General features: G+C 36.8%; 1 protein-coding gene across 3 annotated transcripts in view; it reads left to right on the forward strand.

The window, feature by feature from the left end:
- The window catches only part of KITLG (KIT ligand), a 57483-nt gene extending 44915 nt beyond the window's left edge, over positions 1 to 12568 (forward strand). The window contains exons 7-10 of one of the 3 annotated variants that reach the window (XM_064655496.1): positions 5015 to 5124; positions 5773 to 5849; positions 7324 to 7407; positions 8558 to 12568. In XM_064655496.1, the coding sequence (XP_064511566.1) occupies positions 5015 to 5124; positions 5773 to 5849; positions 7324 to 7363 (227 nt within the window). In that variant the 3' untranslated portion in view covers positions 7364 to 7407; positions 8558 to 12568. The remainder of the gene's footprint in view (positions 1 to 5014; positions 5125 to 5772; positions 5850 to 7323; positions 7408 to 8557) is intronic. The other 2 variants (XM_064655495.1, XM_064655494.1) reach the window with 2 other exon arrangements.
- Positions 12569 to 22939: the final 10371 nt, after the last annotated feature.

Raw genomic sequence — 22939 nt, forward strand, 5'->3', positions numbered from 1 at the left:
GATTATTAATCTTGTTTTATAATTGGAACTGATAATCAAGTAGGAAAAAATCCTAATTAAAATAATGCAGTAAGTCAAAGAAATTGCTTGGCTGCCATATGCTGTACAGGTGTGTTTTAACTGATTATCATTCTCTTAAGCAATTTATTGGAAAATTGGATATCAGTTAACAGCCTTATGTAGAAATGACATGAGGACTGCGTGTCTGGGGCTGGGGTCAGTTTGAACTCATAATCAGATTAAATTACATTAACTTGAATGCTGACTGGTTAGACTACAGTTATTTGTTTGGAGTTTTTTGCAGGGAGAGAGCTGCGAAATCTTTATTGGCATCTCCGTTTTACTCCCTGAAATGGCCTTCAGTACTGATTTTAGTTTTGTCTTGACTTTATTGCTGAGGAAGTTTTGGTTTTAGTTAATCCTTATCTTCTTGGAAGGAACAACAATGAATAAACCTTATTATTTCCCATGTGAGAACTCCCTAGCACAGGGTCCCCTGGCTTCAGTACTGTTTTCAGGACAGCACCACTAGATTCAAATTTGGAGAAGGAAAACATTTAGAGAAGAGAGGAGGCCTGAAAAAAACATCTTCAGACATAAACTGCAGTAATTTTTTTAAAAAATAACTCTCTTTAATTTTAAATAGTTTTAAATTGAGCTGTTTTTTAGTTTAATAGTTTCTAAAGCATTTAGAAACATTCAGTGTTTGCAAAAGAACCCCTCCAGATTAATAATAAATTTTGAATTTATTAATAAAATCTGTGTAGTCAGATGACTTGGACTGCTCCTCATTCTAAATTCAACTTAGACAAATCTGAAGTGCATCATCTAATAAAATAATTTGTGAAATAATTATCATATAAATTGTATATAAATAAGCTAAATTATGTGTTTTAATGTTGTTCCTGCTTTTGTTGAAAGAGCCATGTTTCACAACTCCGTTGTTTTTACACGACAATAAAACTAAAGTATGATAATATAGTAGAATCTTAACTAAATCTACACCAAAAATCTTAGCCCAACTAAATGTAAAATAGAACAATTATGCTATTCTATTTTTTTTTTTTTGAATGGCAGTAGTGTTGTTTTCATTCCTGTAATATTGAATGTAGAGTTGTGGCATGTTCCCACTCCATCTTTTCCTCCATAGAATTCTCAAGACACCACCACCAGCATTCCCAATTTATTTAAAGAGGCTTGGTTTTTTTCTCTTTGTGTTCCATGACTGTAGTCCAATTGAAATTCCATTTAACTGTTTAAGTCCCAGTCTTGCTGGTATTTCTCTGGATCATTATACCTCACATAGTCTAGAGAATTCAGATGAGATGGTTCCTGTGTGAAGAACAAGTGTTAGGATAGGAAGACTTGAGTCCTGATCTCTTCTTTCAGTAGTTGAACAAAACACTAAATAGTAGTCTTTTATTTTTTTCCCCATAAGATTAATCTCATATTGCTCTGATCAAACTTGAATTTAGTAGCTGTTACTAACATTTATTCCTCAATTTAATGCCATGATGTTCTTTATATTTTCAAGAAAAGTTCAGTAGTTCCTTTTTCCATTTTTGCCTATAATTTTCTCATAATAATTTAGCTTTGTTATTCAGCACCAAGAAGCTCAAAGAATGTGTAAACACAGAGATCTCTATGATTGCTTTTAGGAACAAGGTCTACTTTTTTAATTAAGCAAAGAATACCATAGTTTAATTCAGTAATTGCGCTACAATTTGAAAATGTTCACCCGTGGCTTAATGCAATTGGTGTTGCCTTCTGTGCCTTTGTTCCTTTGTTCCAACTTCATAGTTAATGGAAAACCCTAATGAACAGGTGAGAGCTGCTCTGCATTTTTACAGATAAGATCTTGTGGTAATTGTGTTGGAGCTGAGCAGAGGTAAACTGAAAATTCCTTTGAGACATATATGGCAAAAAAAAATCAAGTCAGTGCTTTGAATCATAATCACATATGGCTCAAGTAGGAAGCAGCTCAGTAACTTCGTTGTGTAGCTGAGTGGCTTTTGATGTAAATATATTTTGTTCACGGCTTGAAAATCCCAATGTCCATGAAGACTGTGCATAAATCAGCATCAATTGAGCTCGACTCCTTAGGGTATCTTCCATGAGATGCAGAGTGAGAGCTCTGAGAGGTGGTGGCCTGCATCCACTCCCCTTTTCTACTTTGCTGGATAGAGTATGTTTAAAATAGATAATATACTAACTGCAAAGCCAGCACCTTCTCTGGTATTGCCCAAAGAGTTCACAGAGTTCCTGTTACACCTGGTTTCTTCCTATTCCTTTTCCTGCTCTGTCTTTACAACTGATGGGAGTCAGAATCTTTCTGTGTAGAGCTCTAAAGTTTCTAACAGAGGAAATGGTCCCTATGAAAGGAACAAAAACTTAATGGTAGCCAATTTGCTTTCCTTATCTCCCTTTTCTTCATTAGGACACAAGTCTCCGTGAGGTTCTCCAGACAGAGAATTTCCAACCTGTTCTGTTTTAGATATTAATATAAATAAAAGACAATGAAGGAACCTGTCATGACTCATTTCATTCTCCCTAGATCTTTCAAGAGACTTTTTTCAGGACTTCAGTGTAAAATTAAATAATCTGTTGTTGTTTGCTTTTTAAGGTAGTTAAAGGTTACTTAATTTTCAAATTAATTCATGCGTGATATATCAAGTCATGAAAAAAATAAATCTATTGTCATTTTTAGAAGGTGGACTGGGAAGGATGTCACAATGGGACTGTATTTAGGCTCTGTTTCTGGGTTACAGGTCCCCACATGGAAAGCTTATTATGAATTCCTTTCAGTTTTCCATAGATGATGCAGAAATCATCTACATTGGAGATAAGTTCTCAAAAATCAGATTTTTTTTTCTGTTTTAGATACCTCATTTTAAAGGGTCTCTTCTGTTGTGCAATATTCCATTAAGTTTGTGAAAAATACTGTTAAAAACAAAGGTGCTAAACTATCACTGGTTGCCCTGCAAACAGAACGTTTCTCTAGAAGTTCATTTAGAAAACAGCATACTTGCCATGACATGCTGCCCAGCATTGCAGGTAGGCAGAGGGTTTTTGAGGTTATACACTCTACCATAACGTTATCAAATACATTATTTTCTAAATGACCTGAAGAGTCTTTCCTTTGTTTTTTATTTCACTTCTGAATTTTTTTCTGAAGTTTGCAGGTTAGAGTCTGGAAAACATGACCATCTCCATACGATTTACATAATTTAGTTGTGTAACTCAGCAGTCTCTCACTGGGAGGAATGGCATTAGGCAAATGAGGGTTTTACTTTTCTTGCCTAGATCACAAGAGCAATGTAGGAATTTTCTTCTGAGAATACAGTTCAGATAAAGTAATGACAGGAAGGCTTTTTTGAGTTGTTCAGGCTAGCTGTACCCCACTTGAGTTTACCCAGTTTTTCTGAAGATCAGTTCTGCAAGCAAACATCCTCTGTGCCTAATCTGGGAGAAAAAGTTAGAAGAGATATGTCCCCCCCAATTATTTTCTGACCTTGGCTTTAATTTCTGAGCAGGCAGAGGCAGATTAATCAATAGCCTCTCTTTTTCAGTTGATGTTCACCTCTGTAGAACTTTATCTGCTCTCTTTCCCTTCTCCTCTGTAGACAGATTTCTTTCACGGTAAGCTAGCATTGATTCTGCTTGACTGATGCTTCCTTTTAGTGTACCGAGTCTTACCAGATTTAAGTGAAATTCAAGCCACTGCAGTCAGAACCTATACTTTGTAAACAGTGTATGAGATACAGAGAGCTATGTATTATATGAATGTATAAGATACAGACTTTATGCTGTCTTACTTTTTAGTTCTGTCTACGTTGAGCCTAGAAAACACAGCTGAATTTCAGGGATTAAAAGGATATTTGTCTAAAATTTACAAAATGTCAACCAGAAAATCTCAGAAAGTTGAAAATGAATTATTAGATAATTGTAAGAATGCTCCTTTCTGAACCGAAGTGTTTTTTGGAAGCTGTTTAGTAATGTACTAAACACATTGTTTGACCCAGTATATCATACTGTATGTGCTTAGACATTTGTGTTTGCATCAGTTGCACAAATTTGGAGTGCTGTCAGTTCATTTTCCTTTCCGTGTATCCAATCAGCTATACTTTTCCAGTGCTTACAGTTTGGTTCTTTTCCTGTAATCTGACAATATATCCACCACTGGAACTGCAGACTCCCAATCTTAAAATGAAAAAAAATGGGGTGGATGGTGTCTAAACTAACAGTCTGCTATGGTTCACTTTGCGTTTCAGAAGGAGAATCCCCAGGTGATTCTCTAGGACTTTTCACATCCTGCTCTTCATTAAATAACTGCAGGGCCAAATTTTAGTCTCAGCATGCGTGCAGCTTCCTGTGAGGGGAATGGAAAGACTAGGATTGGTGCTCTTCTGTTTAAAATGTTAAAAGCTATCAAGAAATGGTTATAACCAAATAGCACACAGCTAGACCTCAAGGTACCAAGGTTGCTGAAGTCAGTGGCACCTTTCCAAGAAGATGTTAGAAATGGTCATGCTTTTGTTAAATTAACCACCCTCAAGTGGCCTCATGTTGGTCATTCATTAGTGGCAAGGAAAAGTGTCTGTCTGCAGTCAGTGGGAGGTCTCTGATGGAACTTAGGAAAATGCACAAATTAACATATATTGTTTTCCAAATAATTACTTTGTGTTTCAAAATAAGACCTCCAAGAATTAATAAATCCAAAACTTTGAAGTGTGGGAAAGAGAGAATTCTCTACAAGTGACAGAAAGAGAATTAGTGTTGGTACTTTTCAACACAGTTATTTCAGAATTGGGTGAAGCATCCTTGTGGTCAAAAACTTCCTGTAAGATTTTGTATGAAGTGCTCTTCATGTACATAGCACTTTGAAGTATCTGTTCTGCTATTTAAGATGCTGTTATGTAGGTGGTGCTTGAAAGTGCTCTTGCTAATAGTGTTGCCCTGAAGATAGTTTTCTTCTATAAATCTGCCTTCACTAACAGAGTATCTTTAATTACAGAAGAAGCACTTGGCTTCATTAGCAGCTCCAGCCTGCAAGGGATCAGCATAGCATTGACATCATTGCTGTCTCTTCTTATTGGCTTTATTTTGGGAGCCATATACTGGAAGGTAAGAAATACTACATTTGATCGTTTACCTAGTGATACTACATTTCTTAGCTAGGGGGAGGTGAAAAGAACAGAACCATTCCGCATTTGAAAACAAGAGATACCTCTTCTGATTTTCACTGAACTGTGGAATGCAGATGTAAATAAAATACAGATGTCAAATTCTTGAATTCCACTGTCAAAGTACAAATTCTGTCTTATCAGCACGATTGCTGTCTAATTGGAAACTTGTCATGGCTGGGCTTTGCGAATGAAGGTTTGGGGAGGGCTCTACCCACGTTTGTTACAAGCGCGCTGGTGGCTAAAAAGGCCAATACCAGACAGGCATGTCCAGTTGCAAAAGGCACAGCAGAAAGACTCCTTAGGTGGTATATTCTGCAAGGCACAATGTGGGATTCACCCAATTCTCCGTTTCTCCTATTGTATATTGAGAATAGATTTTTTTTTTGCTTTTGCCCCTACAATACAAAGACTTCAATAGTAAAATTATATCAGTAGCAGATGTATTTTAGAGGGCAAGATTTGACCTGCATTGTGCAAGCTGACTTTGATACTGAAAATATGAAGCAAATTGAAACATACTGCAATTGTTTAGGGAGTTACTAGAGAAAGCTTTAGAATATTTATATTTAATGCATTTTCTTCCTAGAAAACACATCCCGAATCCAGACCAGAAAGTGTTGAAACTACGCAGTGTCATGACTGTCAAGAGGAAAATGAGATAAGGTATAGCATTTCACTTGATATTTACATTTGAAAATATGGTTTTATCTTTGAGAGCTACTTCCTGTTACTCTCTAGCTCTATGACAAACGCAAAAAACCTGCAAACATGGGGTCTTGCTGCAGAGGTAAAATATGTGCTTAGGGTGTGCCCTTTAAAGGACCTTCTAGTGTAAATATAGAAATTGATATGGAGAATATTTCTGCTTACAAAATTTTATAAAGAAGACATTACCTTTACTTTGTCTGTCCTTACTCCCACTGTGAGAAAGGATTGCTGAGACCTATAAGGGAAGCAACAAAATAAAATGAATGTTGTCATTTGCCGTGTGGTGTAAAGCTAGGCTGATATTATGGAAATAAATAGAAAGCAGTGTCTTCCTGGTTGTGTTCCTAAATACTTTTAAATACTTTTTACATTAACACTTTTTGTGTTCTTTTACTTTTTTGTATTCCACAGGGTATTATGTTTTCCAGGGGGGTTTTTTTGTGCTTGTAGAAAGTTGATGAGGACTCATTAAAATCCTAATCACTTCCTACAGTCATCCTGAAACGATTCAAGGCTGTGTTCATAGTTAAACTCATACTTAAACATGGCTTTATCTGACTTTTAAACAGAAGTTCTGTGTAACTCAGCAAATCAAATATACCTTAGAAATAACAATTAAAGACTTTGAAGTTCCTTGGATATGACTTGGGCAAAGAATTCTGTGAAATTCAGAAAAGGACTTAGGGATATTCATGCTATAGCATTTTGAGAGTACTGTTTAACTTCATATTTCATGACGTTTTGTCAGATTTTAACTATGAGGGACTTATGGAAAGATCTGATGCGGTTGGTAGAAGGACACATACTGTAGTCCTCTCACACTGTGAAATGTCCGGTGCTGCCCGCTATTGAATGCAGAAACAGGCAAAGTTCTGATCTAGCAGTTTGGTCACAGGAGCTGAAATTTTCAGTGTTTAGATTTGCTAAAATAATAAATCCTTAAAACAAATTTACTTCATGTACAGTATATAGAATGAAAGACTGTATATTCACCAAGTATAATAGTTGCTATGAGTAACTCATTCTGCACCTCATCCTCACAGATATTAAATCCTGTGAAATGGAACATACATCTTCCTTTAAACTTCGCAGGAAATATAAAATACTGTTTTATATGAAGAAATGAGGAAAAAAATTAGTTAAATGCAGGAGAGGACCTTAGCAGGAAATTTAGACAGACTGTGTTCTCCATCAGATGTCTTCTTAAATATGTGGCATATGTGCTGGCATATATGGCACAGATGAGTAGTAGAAATTTCTCCTTCCTGAGAAATTTGGAATATTCATCTACAAATAGAAAGAACTAATAGCAAACATAAATTATAATACTTTGGGTTCCCTTTTATTTTAACTAACTTACAGATCCTGCTATTCTACTGGAATTAAAAAACTAGTGTTATAGTAATAAAGTACCTTTTTTTTCCCCCAGTATGTTGCAGCAAAAAGAAAAGAAACATCTACAAGTGTAGCTGTTGCTTTTTTTTCCTCAACACTGTTACTGTTTCATGTACTGGTAAGTTTTTCTGGTAACAGTCTTACCATAGACTTAATTACTTTCAGTTTCTGCAATTCAGCAGTCCATTTTGGGAAAAAAAATATATCTTGCTATCGGTAGCCTTGATTTGCGCATAAGATCTTTAGCAACTACTTTAATTAATCCTGTACCATTAATTAAGACACTTGACTTTTAACTCGAATGCTTCAAAATGAAATGTGCAAGAATTCCAAAGTGAAGTACAGCTACTGCTACTCCTTTTTGGCTCAAGAGCTGATGGAGAAGCTTTCAGCTGTTGTCCTACAGCAGTTTGGAAGAAATGTGAACTAAAAACACAATCTGCTAAAAGTAGCAGGTGAGCGTAGGAGAACAGGTCAAGCAGAGCTGAGCTTTTATTAATTGTTGCTTGGTCAGCACAGTTTGCAGTCTCTGTAGCCTCACCAGATGCATCATTCTTGCTTTAGTATGCAAGAGTGAACAGCAAAGGCAAGTGAGGTTTCTCAGTCACAGCTGTCCTCTGCAAAATGGTGTGGTTCTCTGGCAAGAGGCTTCTTACCACAGGAACTGTGCTGTTCTTAACCCATGGCATCTATGAAAGAGTCTGGAAGATTCAGGCAGCACTGAATGGTTCATTTTATATCACGAGTGGAAAGAGCAATGCAAAAGTTAACAGGCAATCCAGATTTTGCAGTTCGTCCTGTAGCAGTTACTCTCAGGTGTTTGATGTGATCATGTTAGCTACAACTTGAGTGAGTTTCAGACTCCTTAGCTGCTTTGTTCTAACACCTGCTTAGTGAGAAGGTAAATTGTCACTGCATTGGACAAGTCATTCAATTTTTCCAGACATGTAAACTCAGTTTGGTATTGACTTGTCCAAGATGACTTCAAAGGGAAGTTTGCTGCCAGAGATTGCCGATACCAAAATGCACAAACAACACTTCTGTAAAACCATGACGGTTGTTTCATCACCTTAGATGACTTCGATGAGCTTTTGCAGGCAAGGGTGTTCTTGACCAGGAAAGTATATCTTATAACATTTTTCTTTCTGAGTAAAGAAATGTCTATACAAGTGTCATTAAATTTATCTAGTTCCAAAATTGTAAGGAAAAAATGTCTCTGTTATATGTCTGTGAGTTATACAGGGAGGAAGACTAATCAGCAAAATCAGTTTCTGTTTTTCTCTTCAAGCAGGTAACAGTTCCATGTTCGCTTCATAAATGAAGCAGCTTTAAGCACATTCGTATTCCTTCTGGAGTGACAGACTGAGTCTGCATCTGTTGTTGCTGCCCATGACTTCGTAGACATGATATAGAAACGAGGACAATTTGTGTTTGTTACTGTGAAACCAACAGTGAATTGAACAATTAAAGAAGAGTGTGCACTTAGCAGGACTGTCTCTTATATGAATATCTACCTTGTGTGACATTTGAGGATTTCTAATTGCATTAATACTTTCATCTGACTCTGGCAAACAAAGTATGTCCTGAACAAAAAGCATCTTTCAAATGCCTCCAACTATGTATAATCATTGCAAGTCGTAAATACCTTTTCACCCTTATTTAAATTTTGTGTCCTCTACCTTACATTGATGTCTTCAGATGGAGATCTCTGAACTGACAGAAAATGCAGAAATGGATACAGATAACATACTGTTCGATATTGTATATAAAACTTGAAAGTAAGGTCATGCCATGAACTAGAGTTCTAGACTTTTACTTATAAGGAGTTGTGTTTATGCCTGGCAAAGGTCGTGTGTACAGCAACATGTGGTCTCTGTCGGGTGCCAGGTGGCTGGTTGCCCACCCCAGAAAGCCTCAAGAATTTATCAGCATTGATGGTCTCTGTTCAGGAGGAGCAAATACTGGATGAAGACAAAGTAAACAAGAGGTGAATGTAACTCATAGAGCTTCGAAGCATTCAGAGTAACTGCTGGGGATGTGAACACTGGTGAAATTTCCAGCCATGCTAAGGGAAAGTAAAGAGTCTGAATTGCATTCAAACATCAGAATAAAGACAAATCCGTGAAATGTGTTTTAAATTCTGATGATGTATGCCATTGATACTTTGTCTTTAAATGTCTAGAGTAGGAAATCTGAAAGATACTGAGAGTGTATTTAGCTTTTACTTACATCAGCTATAATTAATGTTTGCATTGTGTTTTAAGTGATAAGTAAGCTTTAATATCCTGGCATTCTCCACTCTTGAAGGTTAATTCTTTTGAAACAAAAGAGAAAGGCTTTGTTTCTCACTTGTCTTCTGCATCTGTTGCTGTTATAGCATCAATGGAATATGTACAGGACTGATGTACAGATATGTATTTTCAAGTAAATCCTAAAAATACCATGGTAAAAGTTACAAGTGTAGTTGTGCATCTTTTCATCTTGGCTCTTTCCGAATAATGGTTGTGATTATTTATCGGTATTAGGGGGGGTTTACTCCCAAAAGGTAAAGGCTCACTTCAGATGTCAAACTGTCATCTGTTATCAAATTGACCAGGTCAGCAAGAGTTCTAGTTTAACCTACTTAAGAAATTAAAAAAAAAAAAAAATCCCTTTTAATGTTTTGCATAAAGTTTGAGTTCTCTTTAAAATGTATAGTCACTAAAGTTTTTAAGAGTTCTGTGGAATTTTTTTCATCTGCTGAATTTTCTGAGAACCATGCATAAAAAGAATATGTCATACATATAATATAGACGTATGTGTGCATATATGTGTGTGTGCGTGTGTGAGTGTGTGTGTATTATTGGTAAAACTGTCTTATTAAAAAGACAAAACCTCAGAACCTTACCATGTTTGATGACAGAGCTGATGTGGGCATATAGCCACTCTGTGTGGAATTTTTACTCTATGAGATCATTGTTAAAACTTCTCATGAATTTACTGATGCAAGGATTTGATCATGTGGAATTTTTATTTATACTTGGGCCCTTTTTGCACTTCCTGGATGTCAGAAAAGGGTCCTCAAGTCCTACTCAGCTGATATAAATCAACATAATTCCATTAAGTATAACAGAACTTTGCATCATCTGAGGAACTTCTCTTAGACAAGATCAAAAGAAGCTTAGTGTGAGAAGCTTCATGATTATTCAGAAAGATGCTCCTGTAGAACTCATCCAATTAATAATCAAGATTGTTCATCACATCTAAAAAGCAAGTGCATTCCTCAAATAACAGAATTCCCCATCTGCGATTAAGTTTCCTTTGACATTGTGTCGTTCTTTACTCACAAGGCCCTCAGACTCTGAGTTTCAAACCTATTTAAGAGTTACCCTAAAAAAAATGTCAATATGACCTATTTGATGGAAATTTGCACCTTATTGGTAATGTAGAGAATAACTGTGTTTTAGTTTTGACTGAATGGAAAAGTGTCCAGAAGCAGTTATCCTTACACATTGTACAAAAACCTTAAATACTTCATACAATATGATATTAAGGCAAGCTTATACATTTGAAGTTTTAAAAAAATTGTCTTAGATTCAGTCAAACAATAATCTTGTATTTATTAATGTTCTTGCTCCTAAATGTATTCTGTCCAGAAAATCAAATACACAATGATGTTGCACATTGGTGTGCCCCAAATTATACTTCGATATTCAAAATGTGCAATATTTTAGGCTTCTTAGTCTACTATTCAATACTACAGAAAATATCAGCTATGAATTGAAACATGCATTAAACACAGATTTGACAAAATATTCACCTTCCAAGAGCAATATCTCAAAAAAGTAGCTAAATCACTTTCAAATAATGTCAGATGCTTTAATCTTTCTGTGGAGCAAGGGAAATTTAAGGCTATATGAGAATAGAAAGAAAATTTATGTACAAACTTTCCACCTTCACATCACAAACTTTGTTCTTTGAACACCAAAGTCATATGACACATGGAGTAGCAGAACTGTTGTTCGACCTTATTGTTTTCCCATTCTCTGCAACTCCTTTTGAGAGATCTGAACATAACATCAGGTGTTCTCAGTCTCTTGCAAAGCAGGACACTTCTAGACATTCTATAGATACAGTAGATAGCATGGCATTGGAAATGGGATTGTGAATTTATTGGAAACTTTCTGTGACCACTGAGGAGATCTTTGCTTTGGACATAGTGACATTTTGAAAGACAACTGACTTGTGAGGCATCTTTGAAATAAATGGAAATAGAAAAAGTTACTGTTCAGTGGGAGTTGGGGTGGCAGAAATAGACTTTTAATTGTCTCTATATTCCATTGTAAGCTGTTTAACTTCTGGAGAGTGATCAGTTTTTCAGTCTTCTTTTTGGTAGACAGAGCCTACGCATTAACACAGTTGGAAAACTAACACCCTTCCTCTTAAAATGAAATTGGGGGAAAATGGGTGTTGTATTTTTTTTATACAAAAGTCAGCCAAATTTGGCTTTTGGATATCTGTGGTGAGAAACAACATTTTTAAGTTGCCTTTGAAATAGTTCACTTTTGCATGCAATTATTAAGGGCCTTGTGAGGAAAAAAAAAACAGATAGTGATATGCTGAGTAACTCTGTTTAGGTTTGTGTTTACTTGAATGAATTAATGGTACTTATTTCATCACAAGGTCATTTTATAAGCTTTCTTATAAAATGTGCTTGACTACAAATGTGCTTAACTATGGAGTGTGTGTAGAACCTGCACATTTTTTTAGGTTCTCATCTTCACCAGCTCTGTTTTCTCTGTTGCTCTCTCTTTGTAATATGCTGAAACTGTTCAGTACACACAGTACAACTACTAAATTGAAAATCTAACTGTATATATAAAATACTGATATTTTGAATTAGATTTACATTTAAAAATTATTCAACATTCTTCAATTCAGGAATCTGATTCAACTGCCTTAAATGCAGATCTACAGTAATGGTGACATGTTGCTATTATGTTATCAAATTGATGGAACACGGAAACTTCAGACTCTTTAGTGACAGAGACACAGACATTTGCTGGTTGCATCATGGGCAGATTCATTTATTTAAATGTAACTGTCAGCACAGTTTTGCATAGTTACATTCTGACTGAAGGTAATCAACAAAGTTTATAAAATGTGATGTGTGTACATATGTGTCCTCTTGAAGATAGATGTTTTCCCACATCCTTTTTTATATCAGTTCAAATTTGGAATTTACATTATATACATATACTTTATTGTTCTAAATAAAGATATTATGCACTGCCAAATAATTACTATATTGCTTTGTGTCAGTCCCATTTTAGACCTTTCCTTAAGTCCTGTATCACCTGGAAGAATTCTGTCAGAACATATGCTACTAGATGCAGACTCCTTCATAATGCATTTCATGAATGTTGCTGGTGCACTTCTTGCACAATAAGTAGCATTCACCAGGGTTTTTCAGTAGAAACTAGAGCTTATCCTGTGAGAATGGCATCATTTCTTTCAGGTTTCAGCAGTTTGTTGTGGCTTTTCTGTAAGAAGTCCAGGACAGGACACATCTCCATTCCTGAGAGAGAATGAAAGGATGCTGGCCTAAGAGGAAGAGATAAACCTGCTGAGACTCAACCTTCCTTGGAGAGCATTAAGGAGCCTTGGAAGAAAGAGAGGTGAAGCTGCAGTAGTCAGATACAGATGGAAATAAGAGTGAGGTAAATACAGGACTGGTGAGGAAGGGTAGAGAGTAGGATTAGTGGACTGGGACACAGGGCAGCAGGATTTGGGGATAGCAGAATTTAGGGTGTGGACAAGAATGAGAGCTGTGGCTGTTGGTCTGGACACAGCCAGAAAGGCAGAGCAGGTGGACTTGAAGGAGGCCATGGAGCAGTGGAGTAGCACTGATGCTGTAGCAGGAGTTGTGCCCTGAGAAGCAGCACTGGTGGCTCAGGTGGGTCAACCTAGCCCTTCAGCTAGGGCTACACGAGTACCATGTAGCTGCAGAGTTGGAAATGAGCATACTTCATGTGGAAGCTGCAAACTTCATGCAACAAAAAGGAGGCAGATTTGTCTTGGTATTTCAAGATGCCAAAAGTGACAGCTAGGTACCTGGAAATGAGATGTAAGAATTCTTAGCTAACAAAACAACTCTCACTAAAGTCAGGAGGTGGTAAATGATAATCTGCTTCAATGTCCAGATTGACTGTGGTGTGGAGATTGTTGGTGAGGGGTGACCCTCAGAGGAGGGAACAGTTGTGTTTAATATCAATATCACAAACAGTGGGATCAAGTGCTCTCTCAGCAAGTTTGCAGACAACACCAATCTGAGTGGTGTCAAATACATCCTGGGCTGCATAAAAAGGGACCGTGGCCAGCAGGTTGAGGGAGATGACTCTGCTCTGCTCTGAGACCTTACCTGAAATACTGCATCCAGGTCTGGGATCATCAGCACAGGAAAGGTATGGACCTGTTAGAAACGGTCCAGAGGAGGAACACAAAAATGGTTGGAGGCATGAAATATGTTCCTATAAAGAAAGGCTGAGAGAGTTGGGGCTGTTTAGCTTGGAGAAGAGAAGGCTCTGGGGAGACCTTATTACAGCCTTCTAGAACTTAGAGTTGGTTTATAAGAAAGATGGGGACAGACTTTTTAGTAGGGCCTGTTGCAAAAGGACAAAGGTTAATGGTTTTAAACCTAAAGAGGGCAAATTCAGACTAGATATAAGGAAGGAATTTTTTACAGTGAGGAAGGTGAAACACTGGAAGAAGTTGTCCAGAGAGGTGTTAAATGCCTTGGAAATATTCAAGGTTAGGTTGGATGTAGCTCTGAGCAACCTCATCTGGTTGAAGATGTCCCTGCTCATTGCAGGGAGGATGAACTAGATGGTATTTAAAGGCCTTTTCCAACTCAAACTAATCTATGACTATGACTCTATGAATTGTAACATATGTAGATAAAGTGCAAGAGGGAAAATCCGGGAAAACATTTAAATCTTCAGCCAAAAGAGACACCACCATAATATTTTGATGACTTACATAATGCTGACTAACTACATACCAGCACCACCACCACCACCACCTAATTTGAACCCTGAAGACTTAAATGTGCTAAAGGATTGAGAGAAATATTTACCTCCAGTTTTCCAATTTTAGTTTGTCCAAAACAATTAATATAAACATCTCAGTTAGTGGACAAAAACAAAGGCTATCTTTGTCTGAGGCATGGACAGTATTAATAATGGTGTTTTCCTACTTCTGTCATGCAGAAAAACAACATTTATTATAATAAACAACTTTTTCTTGATAGCAATACATTTTAACAGCTTAATGCTTCCATGAAATGACTGTATTTTAGATGAGTTGAATATATGTCCACTCCACATACACTCCATGTTACACTCTAGTGTAATTTTATTCCATGTTAACACGTGTGTTACTAAACGTATTTTTTGCCCAAAGTTTCTGAATGGTCATAAATAAGATGTTTTTAGTCTTAACAAAATGGATTGTTTCAGTATTTCACACTATATTAACAGCTTATAGAATCACTTCCTTACTACTCTTCACGTAGCTGTTGATGATAATTTTTTTCCAAAGTTCAAACATTTCTAAAATGGATTAAGTTTTCCCAATATCTACAAAGCAGCATGTGCTAACACAATCAAGTCTTGTATTATTATTATATACTTAAAAGGAATTACCATGTGCTGGTGTGTAATAGAAAATAAGGTTAAATTAAAGCAGACTGCAAGAGGGAGGGAATGGAAGTTTAGCCTCTTTTTCCTCTGCCATGTCCCAAGGTAAATTATTGCAACATGTATCAGGAAAAATCCCAATGTGATTATAGTTCCTCTGACTTCTGGCCCTTTCTGCAAGACGTCATGATGAGCAAGCAGGAACTAAAAATACAGAAGAGACATTTTGCAGACAGACATGAGCCTTGGGCTTCTGGCCAGTCACAAAATGCAGGGACAATTTTCATTCTTTTTTGGCAAGATATTTCTTGAGCTCATGAAAAAATGTTCAACTGAGACACAAAAGCTTCTTTGTTTGTCACCAGTTCTGCTCTGCAGGATAATAGCATGATAGTAAAATTGGCCCAATTAGAGTAAAGAAGCTGCAGAGCAGAATGTATAGCTTTTGTCAGTTTAAGTGACTACCACAAGTGACAAAATGTCATCTTCGAAATTTCACCTTGTCATCTCCTACATTGTGAATGATGCTTATTAGGACCCCCCAGGTTATTTAATCTGTCATGTTCTTAAAGTTAAATATTTTAGACCTTCCTTTTTCTCAGCAGTGCTGTCATCATTAACAAAACACAGAACAGCCTTCACCTTTAGAAGTGACAAAATGAGGATGTGTCTCAAAACCAATTAATAGCATCAGTGAAAGCAGAGACATAGCATCTAAATCTTTTGTATCTCATCCCCGAGAATAAAGCAAGGAGTTCTTTGTGGCAATTATTCCTCCTTTGCCAGAAGTTGGGAAGAAAGTAACCCATTGACATGTTGATACCACTCAGCAGTTTGTTGTTAAGTCTTGTTTCGTATTGTTCCAGAAGAATCCAATTGCCTCAGTCCGTGAGCACTGTGTTTCCTTGATTTTATTTTAAATACTCTAACCTTTGGATCAAAAAAAGAGTTGTGTGAATGAAGGATGCTGTTACATGCTACAATTGGGTGCTCATTACATTTCAAATAGAATTACTTATACACAGCAAAGTTTTAAACAGGCATACTAATGTACATGTAATGTAGTGTGGGATGGCAGGTGCTAATGGGGGTGGAGCAGGAGACAGTGGTTGGATTTAGCAAATTTTACAGGTAACTACTGTGAACTTCAATCATATACCCCGAAGGAATGGCTGCACGTTACAGAATCTCTTCACAAATCCAACTCTTGGCAAGAGTGAGCCTCAAGATTGCCAAGTCCCATGCGCTGATCAAAAGGCTTGCTGGGCATCCCACACTGCACTGTATTCCCCAGCCACTGCTCAGTACCGTTGCTCTTCCTGCTCAGTGGCTGCAAGTGCCAGAACCACATGCACCTACCATGTCCCTGGGGGTTCCTGAGATGAATCCATCTATATTTCCATATAGGCCACCAACGTTATTTCACTGAGAGCCAAAAATCTGGCTCCACGTTGCATGACTCAAACAGGTCTTCTGCATTTCAACCTGGACCAAAACTGGAAACTCAGCAAAGCCCCAGGTTTTTTCTCTTACACGCACCTTTATGTTCTGTTCTGTCATTATCCAGTACCTCCTTCAACCCCCACCCAGACTCCCTATACTCTCCTCTTGAGTCATACTCTGCAATTAAAGCCTCATGTATCCCACTTGCACTTAGCAGCCCTACCATTAGCAGTGTTATGTAGACAGTAAACATTTGAGTTAGCATTTAGGAAGAAAACACTTCAAATTGTTTAGCAAAAGATTAGACTTCTGGGGTCAGCTATAACTGGAATACTGCTAGTCTCACTGTAAATTGCACTGCACAGCAGTACACATGCTGGCTGCAAGCAGAGAAATTCCCACAGAGTTTTTCCTCAGAGGAACAAACAAAGTTTATGCAGCATAAATATGTTAACCCTATTTTCCCCTAAAAGTATTTGCCCGTCAGATTTAAGACAGCAAGAGCTGGTCATATTAATCAGATATGTCTTTGTGTGGTCCTTGCTCACAGGGTTCCTGTCAATAAAACTTCCTGAACTGACTGAAGTCTAACCTTTGCCTCTGATGACCCTCTTGTTGTTCTTGCCCAGACCGATTATAACTCGAGCTCATTTTGCTGTGTTTCATCTTGCTGCATCACCAGCAGCTTCTGTGGCCCTTGCCTATCCAACCATGAGTTGACTCAAGCCCCATGCTCTTCCCACCTCTAACTCTGTGTCCATTACAAAACCTTGCCATATTGACCAAGGCTGGGGAGCAGCATGTGTTTTCAGAGTCAAGACATACAACACACCAACACACCCGTCCAAACACCTCCTTCACCTTCTTATAGTAGTCTGGGCCAGGCTTGCGTGTTCAGACACCAAGGTATATATCTTTGGATGCAAAGAGTGTCCACAGCCTCTTCACCCCACAACAGCAGTGCTGCTCCAATGCTGCTCCACAGGCTGTGGGAAGCCACGCAGTGCCAGCCTTTAGCTTCCATCTGGTCTGGTTCCAGGAGTACTGCGTTATAGTTTGCACAGCAATGCAGATTCAAAGGGAGAGAGAAGCATGGTCTTGCAGCCAGCCTGGTGAGCAGGGGATTGAGAAACCCTTTATTTAATTTTCCCTCCTTCACAGGCAAACACTTTAAGGATTAAGCTATTGAGTAATAGGAGGAATATATATAATTTTCCTTGTGCACACTGATGGGGCGACAGAATCCCCAATATTAAAAATAAAAGCAGCAAAATAAAAGCACCATTTCTAAAGAAAATGTAAAGGTAAGCAATAATGCAGGAAGTTAGTATGACTGCAAGCAGTCAGAGATTGTTGTCAAATTCTCTGATGGTTTTGTAAATATCTTGTCTACATATCATTCCAGTGGCTTAAAAATAAACTGGAAATCTTTTTTATCAGCAAAAAAGATAAATAGCCTTCACAAAAATGGTAATGTTTTAAATTCTACTAAGTCTGCCTGACTGTATATAGTGACAGTAAGCAACCCAAAACCAAGAAAGCAATGCCAAATAAACAAGTTCATGTACAGCAGCTCTGCACTCAAGAGATCAGGTTTTAGAAGTTTGTAGGTAATTTATTTTTTTAGGAAAAAAATTACTTCCAAGTTCTGAAATTCTATGACCTCTTTGGAGGGCAGAATAAGCATAAAAAAAAGGAGATCATAGCAAATTATTAATTCAAATTAACCAGATAATTATATGAAACTCTTGTGCATAAACCATGGAATTTCACACAGGGATTCCTGAATTTAATCTGCCAATTTATAATGGACATTTTAAGTTGCAAATAACCATTTAATCTGAATTGAAAGGGATATGAAAGCAAAGTTACTATGCGGAAAACTATTAACTATCATTATGTAAAAAAAATAATTTAATTTCCACTTCAAACTTTTATCTGTGGTTCTATAAAGTGGCAACAGTGCTCTGGTAAGGGCAAAGTTCAACTGCAGGACACAGAAGGAAGCATCATATGATTTTGGCAATTAAATAAAGTATCTGAAATATCAGAACATGCCATCTACTTGATAAGATGTTACTTTTCATGGAAATGTAAAAATCTGTTTCAGGAGTAAGCAGCAAAAGAAGAAAATACAAGTGTGTATTTCTTTGAAAAGTGTGGGATATCCTTTCTCTTCACAACCTTTTTTATGACTTCTCTGCTCTATTAGTAAAGTAAGCAACTTGCTTTCAAAGCCGCCAAAAACATTTTTGAACTGAACTCCATTTACGGGATTTTTCATTAATTGTTTCCAGTCTCATTACAAGATTTTTTCCGTTTCAACATGTTTTGGATCTTAGCACTTCTGGAAATCAACCAAATCTACAGCTCTAGTGAAAGCTTATCTGCAGAGAAGTCTCTAGATGTAGTGTGTGTTACAGTTTCCCACCACTTATCACAGCTTCTCTGCCTGAGGTTAATGCTTTCAGAGCAAAGCTGGCAGAACAGCTTAGGTAAGACTTCCTCACCTGTTTCAGTACCAAATCAACTGGGCAAACTTGAAACACTAAAAACTGCTGTAATTTAATAAATGAAGGTGAAATAGATGATAGAGCACTACAAGGGTTGAGGACCTCTCTCATCACACATTCTGCCAGTTCTGGAGGAAGAGGCAATGTTCAGCAAAGACAACCGCTAATGGACACCCGAAAATGTGAAAAAAATCACATCACATCCAGTGGCAATCATTTGTCTGCAGTCTGCTACTAAAAATTAACACACAATCATGCAAATGACCCATCCTGAGAACAAATCGAGCACAGCAATACAAAAGCTGATGCTTGGTCATACTATAAGATCTTCAGAAACATCAAAGGACAAGCTTCTGTTTTGAGGTTATTCTCTAGAAACTAGATTTACAACAATCAAGAAGATTAAACCCTCCCTTCTTGTCTGGTTTCCCATTACATGAGGAACACTTTGCTCATTCCAGACAGTTTCCCAATGACAGCCAGGACCTCAGAGCACCAGTGGGGCAAAAGTAACCAAATCCACTGGCTGTTGCAGTTGGAAAAAGATATGGAAGGGAAATGGTTTTTAAGAGCTTTTGCTAAAACATTACATTTAAAAAAAACCTTGTGTGTCACCCAGTTTGTTTGCTGCAAGCACTGATATGCATCATTCACTTTCTGCTGTAACCTTGAGGACAAAGACTCAGTTTTTGCCCTAGAAAATAACACCAGTTACATTTTATCCATCTATTGGGAATATTTACTTTACCATGTACAAAATTGATTAATGCCTACAAAAATTTTCCATTTAGAATTCAGCCAAGCATAGTATATGCATTACTTATTCCGAGGAGTATTGTACCTTTTTTTTCTTTTTTTTTATTCTTCACAGTCTTTTGCTCTTAAGCTTAATCCACTTCTTCTTTCTCTCTTCAACTCTTTCTTGACCTTTTCTACTTACCTCTAGGAATATAAAACTGTAACATTTCATCAAATGTAAGCATTAAAAAAATATTAAAACATTTTCATTTAAAAATCTTAACTAATTTTTTGAAGGACATAGTATTTAATCTTATGTGAATCTAACTCAGGTTTGGCATGATAAGGTGGTCTAGATAAACCTCATTATATAAGTAGGTAGCATAGCAAAGATACAAAATATTACTAAGCCTCACAGTAATAAAAGGCATATTTCAGGTTTTGAGACATTACCTGTTTTCTTTCCCCTACTTATAATTATCTGTAAGCTCTCCTCTCCCATGTATCTAGAAATACAAAATTAAATATTTTATCAAAAGTTCCTACTATATTATAAAGCTTTAAAATTGATCAGTTTCTTATTTGCTATTTTAGGAAAATGGGCTGGAAGAATAATCCATCCTCTTTCCAGTACAGAGTCAGTGTTATCTTTGTCACTTCTGAAGTAAGTGGTTTCTACCTGCTGGTACTAAAGAGTCCATAATGGAGAACAGATTATTAACTTTCTCACTTCAGAAGCTTTCTACATATTTTTTCTACACGTTGGGTCTTTTCAGCCTTTTCCAGATTAAACAAACCTGATGACTTCGGAGCTTCTTCACAGGTCATGCTTCCAGCAAACTCCACTTGCTGCTGTCCTGCCAGCTTATTAAAATATATCAAAAAGGTGTTGTCTATAAATTAGAGGTACAATCTTGAGGTGGTTGCTATTTGAAATAGGATGAAAATATTTATTACTTCTCCAAACTTGATCAGTAGATGCCAAAACACTCAAACAGACTCCTGCAAAGATTTTATTTTTCTCTGTTGCAACATAGATATGAATTAGCTTCTGCTACTTATGTGTTTTATGTGTCAGAGTGCTTTCTGTGAACTCTGTCACCTTTTGAAGAACACAGCACTAGATGTTCCAGTTTATTTTTATTATTTAAAGTTTCATTATCCAGAATAATGGAATTTTTTTTTCTTAAAATTTTCAGTGGTCCAGAAAAAAAACAAGTTGGAAACTTTGCAAATGAAAAAATAAAATCAAAATGAAAAACTAAATCAGCAGTCAACAAGTAAGATCAGCTATGTAGTGTCTTAATCAACAAAATTACGCTGTATATTGAAAGGCTTTCTATTTTGAGTGTTTATGATGAAACTAGACATAGCAATTTCAGATTTGTTTTTTGGCTAGGAAGTCACTATGAGCCTGAGCAGCTCCAAAAGCTGAATAGTTGATTCTGTTGATAGAAGTTTTCTGTTAAGAATCCGTCATACATATTAAACAGAAATGTTAAGAAGTTTTCCACAGACATTCTGAAAAATGGTAATTGTACGTCACTTTAAAACATGAGCATTTTTCACATAGTACAGTATTTTCCTAAAGAATGAAATTCCAGCTCTGTCTCTGAAGGAAGATAAAAGTTTGCCTACATGAAAAGTATTCCAGAGTAGCTATTTCTGATTAAATGCAGGAGTGGGCCTTCTAAAACTGAGGTAATGCTGCCTGCTTCCAAATAAGTAAACGTATTCTGAAAAGGGATTAAGTTTATTTGGTATAAACAGCCTAATTTTAAGTCAAGATGTCCAACATCATATACAAATTAATTGCATAATATGAATAAAGAAGAAAAGGGGTTTTTTTGCTTTAATTTAAACTGTGCTTTGATAGAAATTAATTTTGCATCTAAGTCATAATTCCATCCACATTTCTGGTGCAACATAAATGCCAGCAATGGAAAAGTGTCAAAGCCCTGTAGATCAATGGGTTGTACAAAGCAGGGAAAAATACATTATCTGGGAACTAATTATTCAAGTTTTTAATAGATATAATTATTACTGGAATTTTTCAAAATATTAGTATATATTATTTAACTGTCTTCATTAAGTGCACATTATTTAATTTTATAGTAATTTTATCTCCAAATATGTTTTCAATTTAGAAAAATTCTATGAAGTTTTGGGTCTCAGTCATTAAAGCCATCCTAAGTCATCAAGTTTTATATTTTTGAGCAAATTAATCAAAACAATAAAAAGGTCTCTGAGTCATATTAGAATAAGATCAGTAGGTGCTGATGTTTCACCAGCAAACTGCAGTGAAAACCCTATGTTTTTAAACATGGGGTTCACACTCAGGTTCTCTCTTGGTTAGATGAAGAGTCACTCACTATCAAATGATAGCATCAGTCTAGCACTCTTTGGAGCTCTAAATTATTCAAAGTATGTTAGAACTGCCTATAAACCCCTGACTTGTATTACCAATGGACATACATACAAGGTTTGCTCTTCAGAGAAAATATCTATATCTCTGCAGCCAATTCTGTGTTACAAGCAAAAAGCACAAAAGAAGCTCCTTTTGAGTAGAATTTAAATCACACAAGTATCATTATGTATTTGAATCGTCTCCTTTTTTTCTGGGAAGCCTTAAGTTCAAGGGAAGGATGTAATATTTCAGAATGATTTGTATTTGCTTATCTACCATGAGGCACTTGAAGCTGATTCAAGACATGGGTGGGAGCAATGTGGCAACACAAGGCTTGGCAGATGGGCTGGTGACCTCTCAAGCTGTAGGAAGATCTTCAATGCCAGTCACAAGGGTTAGACATCATGCTTTTCCATCAGAGATTGTGGAAAAGTGATACCCAGCCCAGATACTGAGCAGGTCTGCAATTTCTTCTTTCCTATGACTTCTCCTCAAGAATCTTGATATTGTCTTTTTTTTTTTCCCTTAGACCCACCCACTTTTGCCAGAAAAGGTTGGGAAACAAACACCCCAAGTGTGAGAGATCTTGTGAAGCACAGACTACCTCATCACAGATCATCACCTTCACTGCGAAGACCTAACTGTGAAGGTTTCATGTAGGGGAATCCCCAATGGTGATGTATTTGTTCTTATGTGTGGTGGAAACATTATGGGGGGAATATTTCATCCTTCCTACCACCACCTTAAACCCAGCTTTCTCTGAATTCATTTGCAACCTGCTCTATCCATTTCTTTTTCATCTCACCTAGCGAGATGCAGCTATCTAGCTGCTAGCAGTGACATGAGAACAATACTTTATGTAAATAACTTGAA

This window comes from Pseudopipra pipra, chromosome 5 (assembly GCF_036250125.1).
Source record: "Pseudopipra pipra isolate bDixPip1 chromosome 5, bDixPip1.hap1, whole genome shotgun sequence".
Taxonomy (NCBI): domain Eukaryota; kingdom Metazoa; phylum Chordata; class Aves; order Passeriformes; family Pipridae; genus Pseudopipra; species Pseudopipra pipra.